We start from the raw sequence: 19,988 nt of genomic DNA, 5'->3' as shown, positions 1-19,988 counted from the left end.
TTTCGAAAAAAGTAAGGTTCCAACCTGAACGATATGCATAAATATATAATGCTTTGTTTACCGAATGTTAATAAATAACCCAGTGAGAAAAGTGGGATTAAACATTAGGCATTTGGGAAAAAATCAAATACTGAATTTTAAATTTGCATAATCTGCAGAATACTATTACAAAATACTATTACAGAATTTACAGAATATTTCAGCAATGTCTCTTCTATGTAATATCTCCAAACAGAAATTCAACAGCCATTTCTGCACAGGCAACAGAGACTGATCTCTGCTCCAGACTCAACTCTTTTCCAAATGAAAACTGTCATCTTTCTGATACCTTCTTAAAGGCTGTCCCTGGCCCAAATTTATTGTGGCCCTAACAGAGGTTGCAGTCTCTTAAACCTGTTCATGCTTCTCTTCAAAAACTATCTCCTGTAATCCGGCATATCACTCAGGTACCCAATTTAGGTATCACTGTTTGACACGTGTCCCGACTAGCCCAGAAACTTTGTATTACATGCTTTTCTATTCATCTTCATGGCTGAAACCCAGGTCCAAGCTCCAAGGGTCTTCCATCTTGCACAATCAATACCCATTCAGCCTGCTGCTGCAAGGCCCATTTTGTTGACAGTGTTAATACTATCTTAAATCTTTTTAACTGGTTTCATCCCCTCTGTTGCAGGAAACAGACAAACTTTGAGGACTGGGAGTTAAATTCTCAGTGATAATACAACATTCAAGTTTAGAGAATTTGGTGTATTTTCTGTTTTCTCTGCATTCGGCTTTCTGAAGGCGCAGCTGTGTGAGGGACACAGAAGGATAGGTCCAGGAGCTTCTTTTAAACCAGTCTGCAGCTTTTTAAGCCAATTCTCTGCCCCATCCAAAGGTGACAGGATGGCTCTGCAGAGCAGCTGTGATCTGCCAGGCCTCCCCAGCCACCTCATGCCCCAGAGCACACGGCAGGGTGGTGGGGCCTGTTGTGATGCTGCGGGGCATTGTGGCACAGCTGTCCACAGGCTTGTCACCGCATCCCTGTCCCCACCCTTCCCCGGGGCTCAGCACACGGGTCACATGGACCAGCACACCAAGGACCCTCGTCAGACACCGGTTTTTAGGGGACAGCTTTGTTTTTCGGGCCTTAACAAGAGAGAAAGCCACGACTAGTTGCCACCTGCCTTAGGCTCCCTGCCCACTCTTAACATGGCCGCCTCACCCGCATCCAAAATGGCTGCCGCAGCGCCGCGAAGCGCTCGGACCATAGAGACGTGCGGCCGTCCGCTCTGCACGCTGCCACGGCGTACTCTCTATGGCAGCGGGGAGCCGTTGGGATCGTTATGGCAACGGCGGCCGCGCTGCGGGGCGGGCGGGCTCCGGGGGCTCCGGCCGCCAGGCACTGACCGGGCCCGGGCGGCGGGAGGATGTCCCTGGCAGCCTACTGCTTCCTCCGAGCCGTGGGGAAGGGCAGCTACGGGGAGGTGAGCCTGGTGCGGCACCAGCAGGACAGCAAGCAGGTAGCGAGGGGCTGGTGGCGGGGGGACACGCTGCGGCCGTGGCTTGGTGTGAGGGGAATGGCCGTGGCCTGGTCTGGGGGTGCCGCTGGGTCGTGGCCTGGTCGGGGGGTGCGACCTGTGGCTCGGCCGTGGTAGCGGGCCCTGACGACAGTCCCGGGCACGACCAGGGCTGTGGCCTGGTGTCGGGGTGCAGCTGTGACCATGACCTGGTGTTGAGGTGTGACTGAGCCACATGAGCTGAGCTTGCCTGTTGAGGTGTTCCTGTTTTCCTCCCTTGCCTATGAAGGCTTTTATTAAATGTGTGGAGAAGACTTTTTTTTTGCCCCTTTTAATTTAAAAAAAAAAAAAATCAAGATAAAAAACCCCAAACAAAACCCCAAGCCCCCAAAATTATCTTCTTTCTTTTTTTTTTTTTTTTTTTTTTCTTTTTAAATAAAACTACATATTGTTTTGGTTGCTTTTTAAATGTATAGTGCCTTGTTTTGGGGAGGAAAACCTAGCTTTGGTAGTCCTTTGGGTGACAAGAAAATACAGACTGTTCTTAGTGTGAAGCAGAATAGGTTGTTCTTGGCTTGTTACTGCTTTTTGTAGTCTCTTTCAAAACACGCATGTGAGGTGGAGATAAAAACGATAGCAAGGATGGAAAAAACAGCTTCCGGTGTTGGCTTTTGCTGGCATCATCTCTGCTGGAGGAAGATGGGCTTTGTGTTTGCTGTATTGACTGCAGCAGAACCTGGCAAATTTTGGTTATGTCAGAGTTGAAGCACAAGTATTTTTTTCTTTGCCTTTTTATTGCAAATTTGAAATAATCTGTCTTGCCTGACCAAAGCAGATGTGTTTGATAGAAAATGCAAGAAGATAAAGAAATGGGGATGGAGAACATCCACAGAGCAGTACTGCAGAAGCCTTGGGTATGAGCCTTATGCCCAAGACTTGACTAGAGATAATGGAAGAATTGTTTGTGCCCAGCAGTGATCAGGGGTGCATCCTTTCTGGATGAAGGCAGGGAAGAGGCTGGAATCCAAAGGCAGATTCGTACGACCTGTGGGTTGGGTAGCAGCAGTGGCAGCACTTGTTCCCTCCAGGCCAGTCACCACGGTGCATAGTCCAATGTCTGCAGAGAGCTGCTTGTTGTCCTAAAAGTAAACAGTGGATTGAGGTGACTTTCAAACATATACGGGTCTTTGGATTTCACCTCTTTGTCATGCTGCTGATCATTAACATTGGCAAGAGCCTTGCTTCCTTATCGGTGTTACTTTATCTTAAATATTTGATGCATTTAACTGTGTCTCATCTTTTGCCAACTTCTGTAAACTCTCTTCTGTAGAAGGGTGATCGGGATTTTTTGTTGTGGTTTTGGCATAGTGCTACATGTTCTGTACTTCATCATATATGTTGTAAGACTGGTATTTCATGGTGGCGTACAGTGTAATATCAGATCCAGGGAGTTATTCATTTGTAGATGTTGGTAGAGTTTCTTGTAAACCCTTTGTGTAACAAATATATTGATTAATTTTCAAAGTTCTGATACGACTTCCTTTCTTAATTTGCTTGTGGTTTAAACATTGTGCAAAAAATTAAAATCCTTATTCAAGTGATGCCATTTTCCTGTGAGGTACAACTAGCTTATTTAAGTGTCTGTCTTGCTTTGGCATATAATGAAGTTAATATGGATTTATTTTATCTAAATTTTTAAGCTTATTCATAGAAATTTAACTGCTGATTTTAATAAAAAATAAAAAAAACTTTTATAAACTTTCTTCTGTAGCAGGATGATCAGGATTTTTTGTTGTGACTCTGGCATAGTGATACATATTCTGGGAAATAAATTATATTTTATTTAAGCGTATTTGCTGTTAACTGAATGCTGTTTTTTTGTGGAGAAGGTCAGGTGGCTCTGAATGTTTAAAAGAAATGTTTAAGCGAAAAAAAATAAAACTCCAACTTGTACACAATTTGTATCAAATAAGACAGAAGAGCATTGCAATAGACTTCATGGGAATCTTGCCAGGATAACATGCTCATTAAACCAAAATATAACCCATGCCAGGTTTCAAGTTAGGCTGTATGCATGCTTTGTGCGTTGTGGAGGTATATTGTCTAAGGACAGATACTGATAAAAAGCTAAAAGCTTTTGATTTCCATGCCCAAAGACACAGATGTAGTTGGCTTGTCACGTAGGACAGTAGTTGTAGAATCCCAGAATGGTTTGGGTTGGAAGGGACCTTAAAGATTGTTTAGTTCCAGCCCCCCTGCCGTGGGCAGGGACACCTTCCACTAGACCAGGTTATAGCACTTCCATTTTATTTTAAACTTGGAGGATGCTGTACACAACTAGTTTTGTTATATTCCTTTTGGGAGTTGTGCATCATCACAGGTTATAAGAATTGAGGATATCCAGCAGGCTTCTGAGACACAACATCACCAGGTACTGTCTATTTCTGCATAATTGGTTCCCTTGGTGCATAGGGGCCAGTCTTCTTCAACGCTGATTAAATGTGCTGGACAAAATTAATGGGGCCAGCCTGGGAAGTGGACACGCTAAGCAATTGCCAAGGACACTGAAATTGCTAAGTAAAAAAATCTTTTTAGATGTTTCGATTTAAAAACTCTCCGGTAAGAGTGGGGTCAGGTGCATACCATGGTGTGATTGTTCTGTGAAAAGCTGATGCCACAAAAGCAATTATTACGAAACTTACATCAGGAAGGGGTCCAGGTCAGACCTAAATATTGGTGCTGTGTATGATGAACATGTGCTATGGATTTTATTGTCTCATCTTCAGCTTCAACTATATTTTTACTAAAACCTGAAATTCCTTAGAAATACATTTGATGTAGTGCATCTTAGGGAAGTAAGTAACAGCTTTTATATGTAGTTTTAAAAAATTCTAAGCGATCTTAATACAGAATAAAAGAAATTTAGGAATGAGCACAAGACCTTTTGGCTCTTTCAGTATGACCAAGAGTCTCTACTTCCATGTAATAGTTCATTTCTTCTTGAATAAGTTTAAGCCTGCATATGCAGAAACTCGTAATTGCAAGAGATGGTTTTAAGGCAGGTTTTAAAGAAGTAAATTATGTCTGCTTTCAGGTTTTTGAGAAAGTATTTTTCAATGTGCCTCTAACTGCCTCTCTACTTGCTACATTTCTTTTCCTGATAGAGGCTTTTTTCCTATTCTCCTGTGCTTCACTGTTTTGTAGATTTCTTATACAAAGCAATTAAGTGTTCAGAAATTCAGCTCTGTTAGGTATTTCTTGTGAATATGACAATGGGGAATTTGTAATCTAAGCCTTGAGACTGAGATTTTTAACAACTTTTTAGGTTTTCAAATGTATGATCTATGTTCACCAAAGATCTAAGATGTTATTTCTTGAGTTTCTCTCTTTTACATAGAACATATGTTTCATTTCTGAAGGAGTGAAAGGAAAAGTCCATTTTTCCATAAAATAAAGCTAAAGGAGTTGGTTTTGGTTTTCTAGCAGAGAAGAGCAAAATGGGTCTAGCCAGATGACCTTTATCCTCGACATCTATTGTCTTTTTTTTGCACATGACTGCATACTTTCCTTAATATTACTGTATTTTTAGAGTTACTGTTGAAATGGCCCATTTTGAGAGTAACTGTGATCTGCAAACAAGTACTTCAAGCCTATGAGATGGATGATAGACACACATTTAAAATGAGACTGGGGGGAAAAAACATAAATGTGAACATTAGTCAAAAGAAAGCAAAACACCACAAATTTGCCTGTGCATAGTTTTATTCAGGTAGATGAATAGAATAGCCACACCTATTCCATTTTTACAGCATAAAGGTAGAAATTATGTATAACGGGACAAGTTGCAGTCTCCATATAGAATAATGTGTGTATATTTCAAATACTGTATTTCCTTTAGATTTGGGGAATTCCCTAAGGTTTCTGCATAGTTACTTTCGTCTCTCATGGTATACCTTGCAATTTCTTTTACAGTATGTCATCAAAAAGTTAAACCTTAAAAATGCTTCCAACCGAGAGAGGAAGGCAGCAGAACAAGAGGCACAGTTGTTATCCCAGTTGAAACACCCGAACATAGTCACCTACAGAGAGTCCTGGCAGGGGGAAGATGGCCTATTATATATCGTTATGGGCTTCTGCGAGGGAGGAGATCTGTATCACAAACTTAAAGAGCAGAAGAGCAAACTTTTGCCTGAGAATCAGGTGGTGGAGTGGTTTGTCCAGATTGCCATGGCACTGCAGGTAAAATAAAGTATAACTTTGTCACCTTCATATATAAATTTAATTTGGCTCTTTCTGCATTTAAAAATTCTGCAGACTTTGAGTTCCATTTTGGCTGGCTTAGCATCTAAATACAATGGTTATTAGTACATTAAAAATGTTCACAGGCCAGTGCAGTCAAATTAACTATTTTAGATAAGAAATTGCTATCATATTTTATGTCTACACCTCTGTATCTCAGTAGACAGTGGTAACCTCCAGGGTGTTTGCAATTCTAGTCTGAAATGCTTCTCTGGTTTGAAAGTCTAGATTAAGTCACAAAATGTAGTTTAAAAAAAAGGCAGATTATTTCAGAAGCATTTTGTGTTCTGTCACTTTGCTAGTGTTTTTTAGCGGTAAGTTTAGACTCCTGATTCATCATTTCTGTCAAATCTTATCTCAGTTTGTTGAAATTTAGTAATTGGAGGTTATCGGGCTTTACAGACAATTGTTACAGTAATAAAGATCAGATTTAACACTAAGAAACTGGACAGAAGATTCTTAAAGTTGCCTGTTGTGATCAGACATGCACAAGTCTACAGTACTACATGTTCTTGTTTATTATAAGACTAATTGTGTTCCCTGTTTACACAAAGCTCATGTATTTTGCACTGAAATTCTATATTTAAGACTAAGAAATGATTGTCAAGAAATAGAGACAGCAGAAAGTGAGTTAAAGTCTGAGTCTTAACTTTACATTTTTATTTCCTCTTTTCTGCTGGCTTTTCAGAGCCACACAGGGAGATTTTGCTAAAGCAGTGCCAAGTTTTGGGTTTGTGCATCTATCAGTCATGCTTAATGTTAATTCAGTAATACTGTCTTTAGCAGGGGCACTCCTGGCTTTGATATTGATGTATGTGACTTTTCTCCATTTGTATTTTCCCTCTTTGACTTGTGTAATTGACTTCACTTTTCAGTGTAGAAGAACCAATTAGGAGTTATTTAACTCTATTTATATGTTTTTTCCCCCCCAGTATTTACATGAAAAGCACATTCTGCACAGGGATCTTAAAACTCAAAATGTTTTTCTGACACGAACAAATATAATCAAAGTGGGTGACCTGGGAATAGCCAGAGTGTTGGAAAACCAGTATGACATGGCCAGCACTCTCATAGGCACACCGTACTACATGAGCCCTGAACTCTTTTCTAACAAACCCTACAACTACAAGGTAAAGTATGTTAACACAAATGTCATTTCTATTTTGTTAGGCAACTTACTTTGTTTGGCTGAGAATATTACAATCTTACCTGTTGTTTAGAATTTCTTATTGCTTCCAATTCGTTTTAATATCCCTAATGACCAAGCGAAACAATAGGGGAGTTTTGCAGGAACCTTAATTCTGGAACTGTGTTTGCTGTAGTAAAAGGGAATTCATAGCACGTGGTAAGTTATTACAGCCAAGGTGTTCAGCAGGCTGCTAGTACCTATCACAGCATGCCAACTTAAACAAAAATATCAGTCTATGTTAGATAGCTGCATTTTCTAAATTAATTATATAACAGACAGGAAGCTGTATACACAGAAGTTTGTATTAGATGTAACAGCAGTATTAAAAAAAATTTAAGTAGAGAAATAAGCAGTGTTGCTGTGAATTTAAATTTAACAAAATAAAGCAAATATGCCCTTGTATACCTGTTCGGCTCTTGCTGCAAACCACACACACCATGAATGTCTACAATTAGCAAGAGCTGAGGGGAAAGCTATTCTTCCAATGAGAAATCAAAAGATTTTCACTTGCCAGTTAGAACTGACATTGTACTTAAAAAGAAAACAAACAAAACCCCCTGCAAACAGCAACTTTCTACACTTCTTTTCTGAAAAATCTGGTGATATTTGGAAGAAAATAATTCAATTGATCAAAATGAAAGATAAAAGTGAGACTGAAGCCAAATGTTTGCAATGGAGTTTGTTCTTAATTAGTTTACTGTCATTAAAGGCCTCTGAAAGCAGGTGACTAAGTCTGGAGATAAAACTTCTACAATTAATAAAAAGTTCCCAAAACTTTTTTTTTTGTTCCCTTTTTTCAGTCTGATGTTTGGGCATTAGGCTGCTGCGTTTATGAAATGGCTACACTGAAACATGCCTTTAATGCTAAAGACATGAACTCTTTGGTTTATCGGATTATTGAAGGAAAGGTAAAAACTTCTAAATTGTTTTATCTCTGCTTGGAATTTCTGTCTAGAACTTGAGATTGTCTTTTCCAGTCAGAAATAGTGCATGGATTTTAAAATATTTTGCATGTTACATGCATCATCATATATGTTGTAAGACTGGTATTTCATGGTGGCGTACAGTGTAATATCAGACCCAGGGAATTATTCATTTGTAGATGTTGGCAGAGTTTCTTGTAAACCCTTTGTGTAACAAATATATTGATTAATTTTCAAAGTTCTGATACGACTTCCTTTCTTAATTTGCTTCTGGTTTAAAAGTTGTACAAAAAAATTAAATCCTTATTCAAGTGATGCCGTTTTCCTGTGAGGTACAACTAGCTTATTTAAGTATCTGTCTTGCTTTGGCGTATAATGAAGTTGATATGGATTTATTTTATCTAAATTTTTAAGCTTATTCATAGAAATTTAACTGCTGATATTAGTAAAAAATGACAAACTGTTCTTAGACAAAACACTTAAAATTTCCATAATCTCTTTAATGTGAAGCACTTCCGTAACTTTCAGCATATGAGCAATGGGACTGTTCTTTATGCAAAGTACATAGTGAAGTATAGCTGTCACGCATAAATGACTTAGCAGTAGCCCCTACTGACAAATATGTTAATTAATATCAGACTTCCCTTTCCTTTTACAGTTGCCACCCATGCCAAAGGATTACAGCCCACAGTTGGTAGAAATAATACGAACTATGCTCAGTAAAAAACCAGAGGAGAGACCTAGTGTGAAAAGCATACTACGACACCCATATATCAAGCACCACATTTTTTTGTTTTTGGAAGCCACCAAGGCGTAAGATACTTTCATCTCAGTGATACTGTGCAAAATATTCATGTTACTGTGGTCTTTGTTTTACAACTTCTCCTATTTTTTGTAGCAGGATAAGATTACTTCTGTTATGGGCAGTTACAAAGCATATGAAAATGAGAGTTTCTTTAGATTCTTTGAAAAATGGGAGAGAATTAGAATGGAAACTATTTTTTTCTGCAAATGCGGAATAAAACTATGCAGTGGTTAGGATTGCACAGCTTATTCAGACAGTTTTAAAAAAACCAACTAACACCAGTGTTTTCAAGGAAGTGATAGGAAATAGACATCTTTCTGAATGGTTCTTTGAGGCCATTTATCAGCTGAGATTTGTAATACCAAGTTTCTTTTTGATAGTCACTGATATAATTATTTTTCTGTGTCAGGTTTAGTCAATTATTTTACTGTTTCCAAATAGGACTGGTTTTGGTGCTGTGCAGTACAAGTATATGTTGCTGTCAGAGTCTGAATTTTGTTTTTAAGCTCCTTTTGTGGAGATGAAAATGAGTATGTTGTGCTCAGTCCCTTGAAAAAGCCTGGTATTTTATACTCTCTTGTATGTAAGCTGTTTAGTGAGTGGATTTTTTGAATTAATATAATCTAAACAAATATCTTAAGGTCTTGTTGATGGTGATTGAATGAGCAACTTGTATTTTCTTTACAGGAAAGCAGCCAGAAGTCATAAGAAAACTGTGAATTCTAAACCTAAAGATCCCTATTCTGTGGTCTCTGTAAAGACTGAATCTCATAGAAGGAATATTACACACCAAAACCACTCTTTTGAGCCAGCCAGGAAGTACAAAGTTGTGAGTTATATATATTTTCTTTAAAAGAAGCGAACAAACAAAACAAAACCCACTTGCTTTTTCGAGAGAAAAAACTCAGCTGTATAAGAAGTGCCTTGAGCATTCCTGAGAACACAGATCTGATTCCTAGCAATGTGTAAAATTCATATTAAGGAAGGAATTGTTTTTAGGCAAGAGTAGAAGTGAATAAACAGCTGTGGGTCAGTAAAACTAGTTTCAATGTCTTAACTGTAAGATGTTAACTAAACAACATCTGTTTTTTCATTTGTAGGTCACTGTGAATTACTTATGGAATGTTTGAGGTCAAATATTTTTTCAAATATTTGATGACAAGTGGTAATAATTTTGAAATATATGTTGTTGGCTGGAAAAAAATAATTGTAGTTACAACCAAAAATAGTTTATTGTTGGAATTCTTTCCGGTGGTTAGAACAAATCTGTGGAATGGTTAATCTTGTGCATGTTTTTTATTTTCTGTAATGAGTCTGCTGTTCTTGATTTAAGCTTTCAGTGCTGAAACACTGAATGTATATGGTGTAGTACATCTTAAAGACTGTTGGTAGTTGTTGGCTCCTCCTTTACGGAAGAGCCAATGGAGTACAACTTTTCTTTCATGGTCCTGGTGAAAGGTAGGTGTACTGGATGTGCGTAAACCAATGCCTGAAATAGGTCATTTGCAAATACAGTATGTATCTCTTAAAAATGTGGGTTGTGGCTTTTTTGAGGCTCTTAATTTGTAATTGATCATTATTTCATTGCCGTTTATGCAGTCTGGTATGTTAATGATTTTCCTTAGGTGCTTAGAGTATTCTTTCATATGGGTTTAATACCCAAAAGGTAATTATTTTTTGTTGTTTTCCTTTTAATTCTAGAATGAAGAAGATTGCATCATCAAATATAAAGCAGCCAAATTTTGTCCCTCAGAGAAACCAGCTGTTGAGCTGGAAAGAAAACCAAGCAATAATGATTTGAACAACCTTGGAGACTCCTTAGCTACAGTTAATGCAGTGAATATTGATATCTTACCATCTGAAAGGATGAAGTACGGAAGCGAGAAGCGTGGCAGTGAGCATATTCCACAGAATAATAAAGCAAAGTATTTAAATGTTCTGGGGAATTCTGAACTAACATTCAGTAGTCCACCAATTAAGGAAGATGGACTACAGCAAAGAGTAAAGCAAGCTTTTAAAGCTGAAAATGTTGAGTCTAAGCAGTCTTCTGTTGATGCTGTAGAAGAAGATGGTGACACCTTGAAACTCCTGCAGCCTGTATCGAAAGACCGAATGCAAACTGACCTGGTAATGCTTTTATGCTTACTTGAAATAGACTTTGAAATAGATTTAACTAGTGGCTAGCTCTTAAAATTTAGACACCTGCTGCACGTGTTTTGCTGTCAAAGCAGGATACTGCTGATGCAATTACTGAAATGCTTAAGTAGTTAGGAGCCTTGGCTTCAGATTTGCAAAGGCAACACAGTGAAGTAGTTTTAGGCTTGCATCTAGATGATGGAAGTTCTGTTTTTAAAGGGAATGACTATTTTCCAGCTGAGAAGAGAGGTGATAAGAGTAGTTTTGTGACTTCTTTGTTCTGTGTTCTAAATAGGCCAGGCTGATTTTGAGTTGGTCCTGATTTGGGTGGGGGGCTAATAGGTGGTGATTGTCTTTTCATTGCATTTTGGTCTACAATGAGGTTTTCATACACACTTTTGTAATGAGAAATCATTATCTGTTGTAGAGCTTGGATTCTACTGAAAAGCTGCTAGCACCTTTTGTTCCTGTTGTAATTCAAGTAAGTGTCCTTTGAAGGTTTAGTAGCTTAAAAATGCTGGTACAGCAGGTGTTTTTTCTAACTGTCTATCAAGTCAGAGTTTATTGTGGTTGTAACTGTGATATGTTAAGGTGGATGCAGTCCAAATAGTAAAGTGACCCGTGTTTTTTGTTTGTTTGTTTTTAAAAAAGTATGTATATGTAAATCTGGAAACGGCATGTCTACATTTTTTTAAAAAAATACTTTTACTTACTAGGATGACATCTGTCATGGAGCTTTGGGAGATATTCGGGAAAAAATTACCTCCCACTTGCAGCCCTGTAGTTCTGTCAGTGAACCCTCTCTCTCACGGCAGCGACGGCAGAAGAAAAGAGAGCTAGCTGAAGTCTGTTCAGAGAAGGTGCAGATATTAAAGAAATAATTCTCCTCTTTCCTTTAAGATTCTTTTACTCTTTAAAAATGGGACCAATTTTTTTTAAAAGGGTGCGTTTTTTGATGCTGTTCTTGTTTCATGTATATCTGTGTATCTGTATATCTTCATTGGTAACAAAATGTAAAACACTCAAGATGTCCTTTAGAAACACTCAAGATGTCTTTTTCTGTGTAAATCTGTGAAAATCTCAGCCCTTACAGGTGTGAGGTGGGTGTGCCAGATGGATGCAAGGAAACACAGTGAGCTATGGGCTTTCCCTTTGCTGTGCTAGTCTTTTGCTAACAATTCCCATCAGCACTTCTCACTGTTTGTGGCTACAAAATACATAACAGTACCTTTCCTGACTATTGTGGATAAGGCTACTTGTAGTAGGTAGTAGATTACTAGTACTTTAGAACAGATATGTGTAATGGCTGCCCTGAGCTTATGAGTGCAAACTCTAGGAAGCAAATGTTGGTGTACACATAAGATAGGGCTATTGTCAGTGCTTCCGCACTGAGCAGAGAGATTTCTTTCCGGAAAGGCCCTGGCTATAGAAGGATAGAGAAGAGGGTGATTGGTGGTTAATATCCTGTTTTTCTCGTCAGTTTTGCTGTTTGAGGGTGGCGACAGTTGTTGCAAAGCGTCGGCTGAAAAATAGGCTGGGAGGAGGAGGACAAGATGTAGGAATGGAGAGAAGGGAAGTGAATGCAAGCAGAGATGTGGAGAGAGATTGTGAGATGTGAAGAGGTTACAGTAAGGATCCAAAACCTCTGGCATCCAGCCTTACCATGCAAGAATGTCTTCTAGATTGCAGAGTACTTTAACTTCTAATAAAAAGGGTATAAATTCTTGCTCACTTCTCTTTCAAGTTCATAACAGTTGCTGCTCAGCCTTTACCTTTTCCTTCTGGTGTGAATGGAAAGACAACACAGAGGTGTGGAGAGCAGCATGGTGCTGAAGCTTCTGAATCTGTAAATAGCACCAAAACCAATCAAGTTGTCATTTCAAAGGTTAGTGTTGAACACTGTGTCAGCTTATTTTTGTCTCTCATTCTTTCTGAGCAGTTTGTTCTCTGAGTATATGCACAGTGAGTAAAGAAATGTAGAGTAGCTTCCTACCTAATGGGAGTCTTGTCAAGCACCTGGTCAGTGCAGGATGAGAAGCTGCCTTGCTGCACCATGGAGGTCAGAAGCTCTTTTTCTAGAGTGCATATTAGTCTCGTTGACCAAGACTGTTTTGTAATAAATAATTTGTTAGATGATCAGAAGGTCTGCTCTAACAGCTCTCTCTTCCATGTCAGTTGAAAAGGGTTTTTTGCTTTATAGTGATTAGATAACAAAAGCCATTATGACAATTGCTAATCAATACCAAATTAACTCTTTTGAAGGAGCGGCCCTTGTCAGCAAGAGAACGAAGGAGGCTGAAACAGTCTCAGGAGCAGATGTTTCCCTCTGGTAATTTTTATGTTTGAATGTTAACACTTTATGTATAACTAGGCTAATAACTTCTCTGTGAAGAAATTATAACTTGTCGTCTGTTCTTCACTGCCATCTTCAGAAAGGTGCGCTAAGGGTCCAGTTCTGTGTTAAATAAAAATTTCTGTTAATGTGTCTGTATTTTTCTGCTTCTTAGTCAGTTATGTTGAGTTGTGTTTAGTGGTGACAGCTTGTCATTGAAGTGTACATGAAGTGCAGAATATACACCTTTCAGGTAGAAGCTTCAGTGTTTTCTCTTAGCGAATACCTACCTGCCTGTCTTCTGCCAGGTAGACTTTTTCTTGCATGAGCATGAAACTAATTCAAAATACATGCAGATAAGTTGTAAATATCGTTAAAATGTCATCTTTTCAGTGATTTCAGCAAGACGAACATCAAATAGTGCAGTAGTTGAAGCAAAATCACATATGGAAAATCATGTTAAAGTTGCTCAGTCCTCATCAGATCCCAGTGTTTCTCAGGTAAACTAAGGTCATCTGCTTTTGAAATACATAAATGCAGGCACAATTTGGGAAGAAAGTGGTAATTAAAAAGAAATAAAAATCGGTGTGTGGAAGAAACTTTGTCAATTAAGAGTGCACGGTTCTCTGTAAATACTACTTTATAAGTCCTGAGGTAGAGTTTGGATCCCTAATCTACTTTTTTGTTTGGCTAGATCAATTTAACGTTCCAGGCTCGCTGTGCGTTTTCACCCATCAATGATGAAAATTAGGGACCTCTTACTGATTGTTTTGGGCTCTCTAAATTGTAGTATTTGTTTTATTTTGGAAGGGACAAAGTTTATCCCAAACTATGCTTTAGTTACAGATCAATTGTCTGCTTTAAATTTTTATTAACAAGACACTACCTTTAGCCTGGTACGTCTGATTTGCTTTGGTGGTGGTGTTTGAACTTTTTTTTTTGCAATCTGTAGTCATGTTATGTGCTGACAATAAGGAATAGTTGCTAGGTGGAAAGTAAATAGTTTCTGTTAATGTTCTCTTCCTTGTCTAATTAGAAAGCCTTTTTTTAAGGTCTTAAACATACATTTGACAATCTTCTGCAACACCAGCAGAACAGTATTAATATTGATAAATGCAGAATAGTGATAGTGAAGAAATTTTAGTCTGAAATTCAAAGTGTAGGCTCTCTTTTCCTCAGCCCAGCACTTGCATGGAAAGTGTTTTGCCTGTTTTACCTACGTGTATATGCTTATAACTGGTATCTAAATGCAAAGACTTCATCTGCATTCACAAACCGATATTACATTAGGTTTTTACTCACTAGTTGTATGTGCATGTGCTGGTGATGTTTTTGCATGTTACACTGTGCACGGAACACAAGACTGTAGAGACACAAGCGGTTAAACTCTGTATGTTTTAGGGAATGCTGGGAACCTACTGAACTGATAAAAATGTATTTAAATATTATTTTTAAATGTGTATTAGAGACCAATAGATGGGCTTAGGGTAATGACTTTATAATGTAGTTCGCAAAGAACTGACGCAGATACGTGATTTAATTGTTTTTAATAGAGGCACTTGGTGAAGCATTTATAGTGGTTAAAACTGCATGGCTGAGATGTAACGCTAGTCACGTAAGCACTTCATAAAGTATGTTGATGATGTCCTGTGTATTAGCTCGTACTTAGAAGCAAAGGTTACACCTTTTAAATATTACCAAGCTGAGTCTAAAAATATGCTTGTTGAAAGTGTTTCTTCCATGTAAGAGGAGTAATTCATGCTGTATTGATAAATTACTTTCAGCTATTAGAATTTTTGCCATTCCCTCTTCACTTAGAGAAAGAGAGAAACCCATTGCCTGTCCGATGATGAGTTAAGCTCTTCTGCAAGCTCTACAGATAAGTCTGATGGTGATTCCAAGGAGAGGTAAGTATTTTGTTTAATAGTGGGCAAGAGTTTTCACTCATATATTGGACCTTGACTTGGAGTGGGAAAAAAATGGCAGGAATTGCTTTCACGCTGTGTCTCTACATAGTGAGTGATTGAAGAAGTTTGTGATGCATAAAGAAAACAAACTCCCTTTAATTGTTGTCTCTGTCACTATAAGATTTCCATGCTGAACTATCTGGGACTTGTGATTGTGTTCCTCTGGTTTTTGTCAACCGTAGCTTCCCAGGAAACCAGTCTTCGAGCGTCAAAGGATGCATTAAAAGCATGAGTTCAAAGGTGCCATTATGCTTCTTTTCCACTGTGAATGAGACTGAATTTATTTCTGATTTTGTTAAAATTAAAATTTTAAATTAAAAAAATATTATTTGTTGCATTACCACAGGTGCAGCTGCACAGGTGGCAGTAGCCGATAAGATTGTGAATTGTTGCTCCGAACCTTTGTTAGATGAAATATTGCTAATGTTGCTATTGATAAAACTGTACCAGTACAAGTAATTTAACATGGAATACTTAGCAGGACCTCACTAAACTTATTGAAAAGTCCTCTGAATGCAAGGTGGAAGTTGCATCATGAATGATGACTGAATTTCATCTTATTTTTCCTCTACTAGAAAAAGCAATATGAACGAAATGAATGACTTGGTGCAGCTGATGACGTGGACACTGAAAATAGACTCTAAGGAGAACTCTGAATACTGTCTAACCTCGACTCCAGCCCCAGAGTTTAAACTTCACAGAAAATATCGAGACACTTTGATTTTGCATGGAAAATCACCTGATGAATCAGAGGAATTAAAATTTGAAGAGATTTCTTCAGGTCTGTTGCTCTGTTACTGCTTTACATGAATGGTTTCAACTGCTAATACCCAAAGAAAACCTGCTAGTGATCAACAGAGGACAATCCACTCTTGTTTCTTCTCGGCTCTCAACAATGCTTGCAGAAGTAAACATCTTTCTAAATGATTTTGTGTGCAAAACAGCTCTAGTTGTGGTTTACTTGCCAATGAAAAGAACATGTGATTTGATCTGTGTAATTATTAATGAAGAGAGAAGGCTGCTCTGCAATATGACCTTTTTTCCCCCATATGACTTATAGTCAGAAGCTTCCAAAATGAACAGTTGCAGTTGAGTATTTTGAAATAAGATTTTTAAGGCATTCAAATGATTTGATAGCTGTAAATCTTTCTGAATTGTGGGTAAAGCTGAAATTGTACACAAAGCATGAAACACAGTGGAGATTTGGATGAGAAGTTCATCCTCATTGCTGAATTTGGGCAAGCTTATTTTTCCCCCAGATACAGGTGCAAGAATTTAATAACTTTTCATATTGAAGGTCTGGTCTAGACCTTAATATATGTATTCCAAAAAGCAAGAAAAATTGTATTTGCGATGACTGCACTTACTATGCAACAAGAACAAGATAAAAAGGTGAAGGTAGGTTTCTGAAGTTTCAGACCATCTTGTGCTTATTGTTTTAAATGATAAGGATTCTACTTGTAACTAGCCTGGTGATAGGCAAAGCAATGGGAGAACACAGGATTTTACTCTGGTAAGTCGATTCTGCATAGCTAAAGTAAAATCCATTGAAAGAGTTTGTGTTTAAACAGGTATGACAGAAAGTTGAAGGTACAAATTTCAGTGGTACTCTGTTTTTCTGTCTGTTTTTCTCACTCTGAAGTATTGTATAGTGAGATCATCCAGCTATTTACTTAATACCATTTGAGATGACAGGGCTACTAGATTTCTAAGCTGAAATTTATTTTAATTAGATCAGATATTTTATTTTCATCAGTGATCCATCCTATGAAAGGAGTGTTGGTGATTTCAGTGATTAAAAGCACAAGCTACTTTTCTCAGTTCAGTTCCTAATGGAGGTGCCTCCCCTTATAAAGTGACTGTCTCTTGTTAGCAGCTTCAGCTGAGGAGCAAAAGATTCAAAGGCTGTGGAGACAAACAGCCAGGTGGCAGAAATGATGCCATTAGTGTTTTACAGTGATTAAACTTTTTACATTTGCTGTAAGTACAAGTGATTGAATTATTAAAATATTTGGGTGGTGGTGTAGTATTAGAGGATAGTACTTTTCATTCAAATAGTATTTGTAATATAGTGTACAGGAACCACCTGAAACAAAGTTACCAGGACCTAGTGGTGCAAACTGTGTCTGCATTGACTTTGTACTGTCTGTTGTCTTTAAGAGTTAGCATCGGAGTGCCTCTGATTCACCATGCTTGTTGAGCGGTCTAGCTACCCAGTTCAGGTAGACAAGTTATTTCGTGCGAATGGTCAGCTGGAATTCTGTGGTAATACAGTTGTCCCATATTCTTCTTCTGCATAGAGTATGAAAATTGACTACACTGAAAGTAATTACTACTGCATTGATGATTTTTTTTTTTTTTAAATTTTATTTTATAGTAGATGTGTTACCAGTTCCTGACAAGATTAGGAGAATGGTTGAAATCCTGAGATCCGATGTGGTGCAAGGATTGGGAGTGAAACTTCTTGAGAAGGTGTACAGCATCATGGAAGATGATGATGAAGTGAAAAGAGAGGTGAATATCTTTCATAATGAAAGCGTATAATTTGTTTATAAACCTAGATAAACAAGCAAGGTCATTACTGGCCAGCCCCCACCCCTTTTTAGATATTGATACAGTACTGCAAACCTCAATTCCAAAAAGTGTTTATGTAGTCATTGGCAGGCAAGGGCCTAAGTATATTGGCATTTTCAATGTCAAAGTTTGATTCTAAATGTAGACTATGTTCAGCCACAAATTCTTCAGAAAGCACAGCAGCTTTAGAGTTCTACCATGGTCCCCAAGTTTGTGGAAGATGCAAGGGATGTGAGTAATTTTACTCTGTGGTCTGTCTCCAATAATAATAATAACTTCTTTTGACCCATAATTTTTTGCCTTCACTTTACTTGCCTCATGCTCTTTATGTCCGAACTGTGAAAGTTTAATGTCTGTTCCTAATAGAGGTGAGTAAGCAAAACCTTCAGCTTATTTGATTCAAAATTTGGTTACAAATGAGTTTGGTTACTGCATGGGTAAGTATAAGCTGTGAAGATCTGATTCATATTTTAAATTGTTGGGTGGGATATGGAACTCTCTCCCAACAAAGACTTCAACAACAGAGACTTGCATTTTTCTTCCCACCCATCTATGTTGTCAAACTTCACATGCTGCTTTCACTTGAATGCTTTGGGGTTTGGTTTTTTTTTTTTCTTTTGTTAATATTTTGGTAGTTTTTCTTAACATCAGTAAATTTTGTGTTGTGTGTTTTTTGTGTGTGTGTGTTCTAAATAGCTGCAGTTGCGGGAGCACATGGGAGACAAGTATGCAAGTTACAGTGCGAAGGCACGCCATTTGAAATTTCTTGAAGAAAATGTGAAGTTCTGACCAGAAGCTTTTTGTTAGAGAAAAGGACTGGTTTATAGCTTGTTTGATAGACAAACATGCTTTGTAAGCTGGTCCAATCCATTGACCTCCTTTGCCAGAATAAGGAGGTGAACTTGCAAAAAACATTATAGTTTGTAGTAATATTTTTTCATGTTAAATTGTGAACCAGGCTATCACCTTCTTAGAAGAGAAACTGTTTCGTGTAGTTTTTAATCTCTTAATGAAATTTTTAAAAGTTGCTTTTTATAGATGCAAAGAGGGACGGATACCAAGTTTTGTATACAAAGGAACATAAAAAAAAAAAGATGTTTTTGTTTGAATTTGTCGTAACAAAAGATTTTCGGTATGGTCACATACTAAATACAGTTACGAAATCTATGCCAAGGCTATGGTGCGATAGGCTATAACCTACTACATCAAACAGTTGTGAAAATTTAGCAGGGAGAAATAATTACTAATTTTTGTAGCACCAAAAGCCCTCCAGGTTCTGTACATTGTCAAGTTAAAGTGCTAAAGGGGGTGGCCATACTGGTTTAAACAAAGCCTTTGCTTTTGTGTTTTATTGCTAAGGCAATGCCCAAAGTGGTGGAAAGTATTTGGTAATTGGATAAAGTAAGTCTGAGAATGTTTGAAAGGACACAGCCATGGTTACCATGGTCCCAGCTGGAGAAATCCCTTTGCCTTATAAATACTAATTCATTTTAGGAATGAAAATGCCCAAGACAGGGTCACTTAGAGAAACAGGCATCTTAGCTTTTCCCGTTCTTTGCATCTAGATTTGTGTTGCTACACACATGCCCAGGCATTGTCATGTGGCATCACTACAGAAAAGCATGTGTTCTTTTTAAAGGATAAAGAAGTCAAAGGGAATTGAATTTGTAAAATAAAATTTTAAATGCACCACCTGTCTCTTTCCCTGCCTCTAGCTTAAATATTGTAACCTCCAGCACCTGTGAGGGAGACTAACATGACAGTCAGTAGTAAAAAAGTGCAATAGGTATGGATCCTGCTGCTTCCCACCTACTAGATGCTCAAGTTGCAAGGTTTCAAGAGCTATTGTAATACACCGTGTCAACATGTTACTTTCTCTATTCAGCCAAGTTTATTTTAAACAAAAAATGCCACTCTGCAATCTCCTATCAGCATTTTTCAGAACTGTGGGGTGTGTATAGTTTTACACTGCTTGTTACAACGTGACACTACTGGCAGGTTGTTTTACACACAGTTAAATATTTTAATACAAGTCCAGCTGTGTATTATCTTTTAGGCTTATGGCAACATCTTAACTGTACTTGATTTGATTTGCTGTGTTCCTTTTTACTAAAATACTTGAGTGAGATGTGACCTCCAGTAGCCGTCTAAAGTTAATCCCCCCACCCCTGCCTTCCCAGTGACTTCACTGAAACTCTAGCCAAAATTTAGAGAGTCTTCATGTTCTCTGCAGATCTTGGTGTAGTCACAGTAGCATACAAAGT

General features: G+C 38.0%; 1 protein-coding gene across 3 annotated transcripts; it reads left to right on the top strand.

Annotated features, from left to right (window-relative positions):
* Positions 1 to 1,409: 1,409 nt before the first annotated feature.
* On the top strand, positions 1,410 to 19,413 carry NEK4 (NIMA related kinase 4). Of its 3 annotated transcripts, none has more exons than XM_086469801.1 (16): positions 1,410 to 1,502; positions 5,472 to 5,738; positions 6,731 to 6,928; positions 7,788 to 7,895; positions 8,569 to 8,723; positions 9,403 to 9,541; positions 10,417 to 10,842; positions 11,279 to 11,332; positions 11,568 to 11,711; positions 12,596 to 12,736; positions 13,114 to 13,180; positions 13,577 to 13,683; positions 15,002 to 15,090; positions 15,726 to 15,931; positions 17,531 to 17,664; positions 18,421 to 19,413. In XM_086469801.1, exons 1-16 carry the CDS (start codon positions 1,410 to 1,412, stop codon positions 18,511 to 18,513), a joined length of 2,421 nt encoding a protein of 806 aa, XP_086325927.1. In that variant the 3' UTR covers positions 18,514 to 19,413. The 3 variants fall into 3 exon arrangements, with proteins under 3 accessions (XP_086325927.1, XP_086325926.1, XP_086325928.1); XM_086469800.1 differs by having other exon boundaries at positions 9,403 to 9,544; positions 13,114 to 13,184; positions 13,572 to 13,683; XM_086469802.1 differs by lacking the exon at positions 10,417 to 10,842 and having other exon boundaries at positions 9,403 to 9,544; positions 11,568 to 11,718; positions 12,597 to 12,736; positions 15,008 to 15,090.
* The last annotated feature ends 575 nt before the right edge of the window (positions 19,414 to 19,988 follow it).

Source organism: Leptosomus discolor, chromosome 9 (assembly GCF_034619465.1).
Source record: "Leptosomus discolor isolate bLepDis1 chromosome 9, bLepDis1.hap2, whole genome shotgun sequence".
Taxonomy (NCBI): domain Eukaryota; kingdom Metazoa; phylum Chordata; class Aves; order Leptosomiformes; family Leptosomidae; genus Leptosomus; species Leptosomus discolor.
The sequence above is the reverse complement of the archived record's forward strand: the minus strand, read 5'-3'. Positions and strand labels throughout refer to the sequence as shown.